We start from the raw sequence: 10,019 nt of genomic DNA on the forward strand, positions 1-10,019 counted from the left end.
GAAAATTAAACTTTTAGATTTAGAATTCTTAAATTTTTGTTAAAAATCCGATTTTTTCTGGATAATTAATGGTTTTATTAAATTCATAATCAGTCTAAAAAATTTAAAAAAATGGGTTTTAAAGTTGATGTGCATTCTCAAAAATTCAACCTTTTTTTCTTCTTTCTTAAAGCTTCAACTTTTCGTTGAGGATCATAAAATTTTTTAGCATAAATTTACCTTTTCCGGTGGTAAATTGATCTTTTCGTTTAAAAATTCTTCTTTTTTTGTTAAAAATTTTCCGTTTTGGTTGACAACTTTTGGAGTTCATTAATATCTAACTGTTATTTTAAATTCATCTTTAGGCCACAAATTTAAAAAAAGGGTTTGAAAGTTGATGCACATTCTCAGAAATTCAACCATTTTTTCTTCCTTTCTTAAAAATTAACTTTTCTTTAAGGATTACTGAATTTTTTATTATAGATTTATATTTTTTGATAGTGAATTATTATTTTTTTTTGAAAAATTGTTCTTTTTTTGTTCTTGAAAATTCGCTGTTTTGGTTGAGTACTATTGAAGTTCATTAAAAATTAATCTTTTTTGGCAGTAAATTAATTTTTTTGTTGCAAGTTTATCTTTTTTAGTTGAAAATTTAAGTTTTCAATCGAGAGTTCTTGAATTTTGTAAAAAGTTCATTTTTTTGTAGAGCATTAATCTTTTTGATCAAAACTGCTATTCTGGCTTCAATTTTAATTTATTAGTTTAAAATTCTTAAATTTTTTCAAAAATTTATCTTTTTTGAAAGAAAATTAATCTTCTTGTTTACAAATTCATCTTTTTTGGTTGAAAATGCATTTTTTTTAGAATTCTTGAAATTGGTTAAAAATTCGCTTTTTTAATAGGAAATAAATCTTTTTGTTTAAATATCCATATTTTTAATTAAAATGTTAACAAATTAGATTCAAAGTTGATGTACATTCTTTGAAATTCCACAATTTTGTTCTTTTTCAAAAATTGAAGTTTTTGATTGAGGATTATTAAATTTTATTAAAACTTCGTCTTTTTTATGTTAAATTATTCTTTTTGTTAAAAAGTTTTACTGTTTTAGTTGAAAATTCACATTTTAATTTTTTAATTGTTGAATTTTGTAACAAATTTTTTTTCGGTACTTTGGAATTCTTACATTTCTTCAATAATAATTCTTTCTTCTTTCTAGTAAATTAATCCTTTTATTGAAGATTTATCTTTTTTAGTTGCAATTTAAACTTTTTGGTTCGGCATTCTTAAATTCAGTGAGAATTTTTTTTTGTAGTTATTTAATCTTTTTATTACAAATTTCTCTTTTTTAGATGAAATTAAAATTCTTGGTTGAGAATTATTGAATTTTATTGAAAATTCATATTTCGGTTAAAAATTTAACAAAAGGATTTTAAATTTGATCTGCATTCTTAAGAGTTAAACCATTTTTGTTCTCTCTTTCTTATAAGTTGAATTCTTATAAAAAATTTAACTTTTTGGTTGAGGGTTTTTAAAACTTTTGCAAATTTGTCTTTTTGGTTAAAAATTTTATAGCTAGGTTTTAAATCGGAAATATTTTCCTAAAATTGCATTTTTTGATGACTTTTTGATTTTTTGGTTCTTTTTTTCTTGGAAACGGTACACGATATCATAAATGAGTGAAGACATTTTTGCTAGAACATTTCTAACTGCGCAAACTATGCAAACATGATTGCAATTCATAATATACATTAGTATTGAAACATAAGTATTTTCCTTATCTTGCTTTTACAATTAAAAAAGTGCGCATCTAATAAGAAAATAATTTATCTGTTATCGCATCTTGCATCGTTTTACCAAAAATTTGATTTTTTACTGTAAATCTAATTTTTCACGATTAAAACCAAAACTATGCATTTTGTTGGAAAATGTATAGGTTTTTTTATTATTTTAATCAACCAATTTTGTCTCCTTAGTTTTTTCGTAGCTGGTATCGTGTCTAAAAATTCAATTTTTCTATTTTTAATGCTGTTCTTTACTAATAAAAAAACTACGCGTTCCATGCTAAAGTTAATAATAAAAAATTTCTCAATATTTAATGGGTGAAATTTTTGCCTACTTTTTTTTGTACCTTGCACTGTTTGAAAATGGGGATTTTTATGTTTCATTACGTTTTGTAAAATCAAAATTTAAATTTTCGATTTTTAAGAAAAATTCCAAATGTTGTTAGGATAATATTGTAGGGTCTTTAAAATTCCATGTTTTTCTTCTCATTTTTAATTCGCTAACTTTTTGAACTATTATTACGAAATTCATCGTGCTAATAAACAAAAAATCTTACGTCGTTTTTAAAAAAATGGAACTTTTTATTTCGAATATTTTTTTTTTAAGATTGAAAAAAAACTACGTGTTTTATCAACAAATTTATGATGAGAAATTTGTAAATTTTTTTTGCAAGATTAATATTTGTCTAATCATTTTTACATTCTCATCAGAGAAGGTGTAAAATTTTACCCCCCCCCCCCCTCCAGTTCTTGTCAAAAGTCCACGTTTTGAAACCTCCTGAATCTGAAAAACAGTTTTTTACTAATGTTTCTGTCCGTCTGTCTGCCTGTATGTCTGTCTTTCTGTCTGTGAACACGATAACTTTTGAAAAAATTAATGTATTGGATTGCCCTTTGGTACAGTCGTTAAGTGTCCCAAACTAAAGGTCAAGTTCGTGAGCCAGATATTTTAAAAGAAAATTCAAAAAGTGGGCACATTTTGAATATTTTGGAGACCACTTTATTCAAAATAAAAAAATTTTCTGTACGGTTATTTATAGTATTCAAAAATTATAACAATTTATCCTTGTAACTTTTTTTGAAAAATCAAAAATTAACAGAGTTATAGCATTTTCAAAATCCAAAAAAACAAACTAAAATGAACATTTAGAGCCAAACAACGTATGGTACGAAAAAAAGTTAAGAGAAGAAAAGCGTTTCTTTCTGAAAGCCCTAAAGGATCATAATATCAACTTTTTTAGTTTGGTCGAAAAGTTGAAAATTCCAAATTTGATTCTACCAAAAATGTTTAAAACCACATTTTTTCAAGATTTAAAAATTCTATGTATGGTTATTCATATTACTCAGAATCTCAAACAATTTATCCCTATGAATTTTTTCTATTAAAAGAAAATTATCAGAGTTAGCGCATTTTCAAAATCCAAAAAAAAACAACTAAAATGAACATTTTACGCCAAACAATGCATGAAATGAAAAAAACCTTTGCTTTTCGAAAGCCCTACAAGATTATAATTACTTTCTCAATTTGGTCGAAAAGTTGAAAATTTTAAATTTGATTGTACCAAAAATTTTTGAAACCACATTTTTTCAAGATTTCAAAATTCTATAAACAGTTATTTATAGTACTCAGAAATTGAAACAATTTATTCTCATGAATTTTGTCTATCAAAAGAAAATGAGCAAAGTTAGCGCATTTTCAAAATAAAAAAAAACTATAATGAACATTTTAAGCCAAAGAACGCATGATATAAAAAAAAGTCAGGAAAAGGAAAAAGTTGCTTTTTGAAAGACCTACAAGATGATCATAAGAAAATTTTCAATTTGGTTGAAAAGTTGAACATTCCAAATTTGATCGTACCAGAAATAATGAAAAATCAAAAAATTCCATTTTTTGTTTAAACTATGCAAGATACGAAAAAAATGAAAAAGCTTAAATTGCGTGCCCTAGAAAGAACTAGAAATTTATAATGAATCACTTTACGACACGAGCTAAGAAAAAAATGAGACAAAACTTGTTCATCCAAAAAAGAGCTATAATTCTTGATAGGATACGTAGTTTTTGCTTTAGTCGCAAAAAATAACATTCAAAATAAAAGTATTAAATTTTTTTGAAAAAACGACACAAGGTATAAACTAAAATTAACAGACAAAATTTGTTCGCCTAATAAGATCTATAAATTTAATATCAACCATTTTCCGATGGGACGAGTAAACTTTCTTTCAATCGTAAAAAATAATATTAAAACTAAAAAATTAAATTTTTTGAAAAAGCACAGAAAAGGCGAAAGGGGGCATGGGATCCTATATAGGACCCTATATGGGTTCCTGTATTAGACCCTATGCAGATGCGCAGTGGTTTCTATTTAATCGTAAGAAAACATGATTAAAAATAAAAAAATTAGAAAAACAAGGAAATAAGAATTAGTATGATTAAATTCTTATGTATATTATGAATTGTAATGATATACATTTATTGAAATGAAACATGTTTTAGCGCAACTTAGAATGCAATTTAAAACAAAATAAGAAACAAGTATAAAAATAATCAGGATAAATACAATTTGCTCTTTATTTTGCAATTTTTTTAATAAGCAATCCCAGGCAGAGTTACATAAAAAATTTATTATAATTGATATAAAAGTGTTATGTATAATGTAGAATAGTTGACATGTTGGACAAGATCGAGTGCGAAACACGAGATACGTGATGAGAATCTGTTCGTGAAAGCTGAAAGAGGTTTAACAAAAGAGAGTTCAAAATCACGAAAATTACAGTTGTGGGTCCGTTGATCTATGATTTTAAAAGGTCTGTGCACGAATGCTTGGAGAAATGCCAAGACAAAGCGCGGAGTGCGATTGCCATCAGTCGCGTACCGTAGGTGTGCTCAAACTCTCGAGTTAAGCTTTTTTAACGAAAGAGAATTCACAATAACCAAGTTCCAGTGGTGGATGTTTTAAGTCTTAATTTTGAAAGGTTTGCGCAAGAATGTACGAAAATATAATAACTGAGCGCGTAGCGCGAGGTAAATACATAATTGAGCGCGAAGCGCGAGATAAATGTACAATCAAGCTCAAAGCGTGAGATTGATAATTTTGGAAAGAAAAACTTTTGTATTATTATTTTTTTTCGTAGCTTGTGTCGTTTGTCCAAAAATTTATTTATTTTATTTTTAATGTTGTTTTTTATGAATAAAAGGAAAACTACTGGTCCTATAAAAAGGTGACTTACAATAAATTTGTAGATATTTTTTGTGGGCACAATTTATATTGTTTTATTTTTTGTCGTATCTTGTATAGTTTGACAAAGAAGGGTAGGGTTAAATTTTACAAAAATTTAATACCTTCTCAGATGAGAATGTAAAAATTCAGAGTCACGCAGGAGTTTCAGAAAAATTATTTAAAAAATTCATATTCAGTATTTGTATTTAATAATAAATTTATTAGTTCCTAAGGATTAACAAAGGCAATCCAATATAAACAATAATTAGAAACAATAATCAAAAATTTATTTAACAATATGAATCAAATTAGCAAACTTCGTATATTTCTTCGCCAAGGACATTTCCAGCTGGCCCATAATTGCAAACTAAATAAACTTTGTTTAATCCTCCTTCACTGTACTTGACCACACCACAACCTACGTAAAGGCTCTTGGCCCAAACCAACTGTGTATAGTGACCAACTGCTGGATTGAAGCTGAAATTAAATTATAAAAATAAATAATTTGAGAAATAGTAATAATAATAGTAATAATAATAATAAAATAATAACTCGGTGGCTCAGTTGGTCAGACACTCGGACTTCACCTCAGAGGTCCGAAGTTCGATCCCTGAGCCGGTACCTCTAGAAATTTTTCAATGTACCTTTACCGAGGTTCTGGTGGTTTGGAACCCACCATAAGCTGCAGGTCCCCCCATCTTGTACTTGACTGCAACCCAGTCCGTCAATGATGGGGTAAAACCAGGCTTTGTCCAATATGCCTGGGCAGACTACTCTCATCAGTTCACTTGATTCCATTATAAAAATGCGTCCGTGACTGATTATATATACCGGGACAGCCCCGTGCAAAAATGATCAAATAAAAATCCAACTCTAACCAAAAATGCTTTCGACATATTGGGCAGTATAAGCCTGTGACAACATTTCGCCACAGAAATGTTTTTTTTTTATAATAATAATATGAACCTCAGTGGCTCAGTTGGTTAGGCACTCGGACTTCACCTCAGAGGTCCGGGGTTCGATCCCTGAGCCGGTACCTCTAGAAATTTTTCAATGTATCTTTACTGAGATGCTGCTGGTTCAGAACCCACCTTAAGCTGTAGGTCCCCCCATCGTGTACTTGACTGCAACCAAGTCCGTGAATGATGGGGTAAAACCAGGCTTTGTCCAATATGTCTGGGCAGACTACTCTCATCAGATCACTTGATTCCATTATAAAAATGCGTCCGTGACTGATGATATATACCGGGACAGCTCCGTGCAAAAATGATCAAATAAAAATTCATTTCTAACCAAAAACGCCTCCGAAATGTTGGACAGTATAAGCCTGTGACAACATTTCAACACAGAAATGTTTAATAATAACCCTACCGAAGGTGTTCCGCGTTGATGTCGCGGTAGGGCTTGAGCTCTCCTCTCATGACTTTGACGGCAATGTTGGAGGTAGCATTGCTAAAACCCATCAATGAAAAATGGAGAATATATTAAATATTTTGAAACACTTGTCGCTTCCCGAGGATCGTCGGGGCGCCCCTGGAGCCACCGCATGTGGGACGGTGGCGATGGTGAGCTGCGAGATGGTCAGGCAGATCTCACTAATCAAACAGCTGACCAGCAAGAACATCTGCGATGAACGGTAAGCAGTGGAACATCAATTGTGCCTGCTGAGGATACTTTGGCTAGCACTAGCTGTTTACAGCCAACCACCTCGACAGAAATACCGTGGGAGAGCATCAATTGGGATACCACAATGAAAGAGGAATTGGTGCGTCTCTATTATGAAAGAGCAAAGTTTGAAACAAACAAGGAAAAAGGATACAATTTAAGAACAAAATTTGCTGCAAAGTATCCTAATATACTAAAGGTCGCACTAATAGATCTTATCGCTAAGGTGAAAGACATCAAGACTAATCTACATGTTACAGAAAACCGAGCAATGGAGATTAAACAACAGGTTGGTTTGGCGTGGAAAAACGACGGCAATGAACATCAGTTAGAGAAAGCCGCGACAAACGGTCAAGCAGGAGCAATTGATATTCTTCCTCAACCTATTGATGATCCAACACCACCACATCCTCCAGAGGTGGATGACCTTATACAACCGGAGGCAGAAGTAGAGGTTCAGCAACCAAAAAAGCGACGAAAATGGACATACCATATGAACAGAGATGTTATGCGCCTTTATTTTTTGGCACAGAAATGTGGGGAAAGTGTGAGGAAAGAACATCATAGACTCTTTTTACTTAAATACCCAGAGCTAGCCACAAAAATAAATGAGCAGAATCTGGCAGACCAAAAACGCTCAATATCTGTAAACAGACTGCTTTCGGCTGTTGAAATAGCTGCTATCAAAATGGAAGTGGAACGGCAGCTTCCTATTGATGAGCTCGCCTTGGAAGATGTGGACAACGAAGACTTGATTGATGCTGAAGGCATAGGTGCTAGGGATAATGAACATCATGCACCGGATCTATTAGAACCACATCAGGATATTTCTAACGATGATGTAGATAGGGAAATCTCAGAAGAACTACAGCACCTGGAAAGGAATTTTGGTCATGCTTTACTAGAGTTCAGATATGTGGAACCAACACTGAGACATTCTCTGCCCAAAATGAACATTACAAATCATATGCGTACACTAATAGCACATCTCGACAGTAAGGTTTTACCTACGTATTTGAACGTAGCACAAAATGCGTTAGAGGTGCAAACTCTTGTATATTGTGCAGCAGTAGCAAACGTTAGAACGTTGGGCCGAAAAACTAGGCCTGCAAATACAGTTTTTGTTCCAGCAAGAGATCGAGATACACCATGGAAGATCAGCTTGGATATGGATGTCAGCGAAGTAAGGTGCAAATTGGGTCGATTAACTCAATATAAAAAAGGAAAGAGAACCAAAAAGCTGATGAACCATGTTACTAAAATCATCCACCCAGAGCACATCGAGACAGTAACACCAGCAATATTGGATGAAATTTTAGACTCTGAACGACAGAGACTTGATGTTCTTACTGCCAGACTGCGTCGGTACAAGAAAAGTAATGCACGAAGGCAATAAAACCAAAACTTTTAGACAGATGAAAGAATGTTTTATCGTGAACTGAGAATAAAGCCAAATAACCACCAAGGCATCGAAGTCCCTCAATTGGAAGATGTGACTAACTACTGGTCGGGCGTTTGGGGAAAAATGAGCAGATGCAATTTGGACACTGCGTGGTTCAAACTGGAGGAAGCAAGGGCAAGCAATAGCCCAGAAATGCATCTGACAAACATCACAGCTTTGGACGTTTCAGTTGTCTTGAAGAGGGCAAGTAATTGGAAAGCTCCAGGTCCGGACATGGTGCGCAACTTCTGGTAGAAGTACCTGACGAATCTGCATCTTGCGTTGGCAAGATGTTTTCAGAAGGTCATTGAGCACCCAGATTTGATGCCAGGTTTTATGCTCCAAGGTACTACGTATATGATACTAAAAAAACCAGACGCTTAAAAACCATCTGACTTTCGACCGATAGCCTGTCTTCTAACAATTTATAAATGTCTTACAGCTATCATTGCGAATAAGGTATATTCTCATTGTGACAAGAAGGACATTCTTACAGAAAAACAAAAAGGATGTTGTAAAAACTCACGAAGCTGTAAAGATCTAGTCACTATAGACGCTGTTGCCATGACTCAAGCTCGTAAGTATCAAAGGAACTTACACATGGCATACATTGACTACAAGCAAGCGTTTCCTTCCGTTCCGCATGACTATTTGCTTGAAGTCTTAAAACTTTACAAAATCTGTCCGCGCATTATTGACTTTCTAAGCCATGCGATGAGGCTCTGGGGTACAAGAATCAAGTATTTTGATCATTGACAACCAAGGATAACTGGATCAATACGCTTTACGACGGGTATATGTCAAGGAGACTCCTTCAGCGCACTATGGTTCTATTTAGCATTGAATCCATTGAGCAAAACACTAAACAGCATGTCACATGGGTTCCGAATTCATGATAATGAGGATGGTCATCAAGTGACCCATCTTCTTTACATGGATGACCTAAAGCTGTACGCTAGTTCAGGCCAGAAACTGTAGCAAGTGATTGATGTCACAAAGCAGTTTTCCAATGATATCCACATGGAGTTCGGACTAGGTAAATGCAGAACAGTGCATTTAATCAGAGGGGAATTAGGGACCGCAGAGTTAGAGAACGAGTTCGTAAATGACATTGAGGCAATGGCTGCAGGCAAATGATATAAATATGTGAGTATTCTTGAATCTAAGGGTATTCAACATACGATAGTTAAGACAAGCCTAATGACTGCCTTTACTACGAGACTCAGATTAATTATGAAGAGTTTTCTCAACTCGGCAAACAAAATCAGGGCGATCAACACATATGCTATACCTGTCCTCGCGTACTCCTTCGGGCTCATAAAATGGTCTAACACTGACCTTGAAAAGTTAAACAGAATTGTTCGCCTAGAAATGACGAAGCACCGAATGCACCACAGAAATTCAACGATTGAAAGGGTAGTTCTACCACGACATTTAGGGGGTAGGGGCGTTGTAGATGTCAAAAAACTGTGTGAGTCACAAGTTATACAGTTACGAAACTATTTTAACAGCAAACGAAATGTTGCGCTTTACAGAACCATCTGTCTAGCGGATCTTGAATACACGCCCTTAAATTTGTTTTTAGATGGGGCCTTGAATATCAGGGCAGAAACCATAGAGGAATTAGAAATACAACGGAGGCAGAAAGCCATCCATGGCGAGCACCCCAACACGTTAGATCAAAGTGAAGTGGATAGTGAGGCATCTAATATTTGGCTAAGAAAGGGTGTTCTGTATCCAAAGACGGAAGGATTCGTTATTGCAATACAGGACAAGGTTATCAGCACCAGGAATTATGGCAAACACGTATTACGAGGGTAGTTCAATAAGTCTTTAGAATGACCAACAGATGGCGCGCGAATCGCTCTAAATCATCTGTTTTCAGTCAGCACCACTCCCGACTAGATATATGGTGCAGTCACAGTCCACATCTTC

The 10,019-nt window shown here is 33.4% G+C and overlaps 1 protein-coding gene across 4 annotated transcripts in view; it reads right to left on the reverse strand.

The window, feature by feature from the left end:
• Positions 1–5,175: 5,175 nt before the first annotated feature.
• The window catches only part of LOC117171535 (venom allergen 3-like), a 20,298-nt gene continuing 15,454 nt past the window's right edge, over positions 5,176–10,019 (reverse strand). For all 4 annotated transcript variants that reach the window (XM_033358934.1, XM_033358938.1, XM_033358937.1 and 1 more), the window contains one exon: positions 5,176–5,455. In XM_033358934.1, the coding sequence (XP_033214825.1) occupies positions 5,287–5,455 (169 nt within the window). In that variant the 3' untranslated portion in view covers positions 5,176–5,286. The remainder of the gene's footprint in view (positions 5,456–10,019) is intronic.

Source organism: Belonocnema kinseyi, chromosome 4, assembly GCF_010883055.1.
Source record: "Belonocnema kinseyi isolate 2016_QV_RU_SX_M_011 chromosome 4, B_treatae_v1, whole genome shotgun sequence".
NCBI classification, from domain to species: domain Eukaryota; kingdom Metazoa; phylum Arthropoda; class Insecta; order Hymenoptera; family Cynipidae; genus Belonocnema; species Belonocnema kinseyi.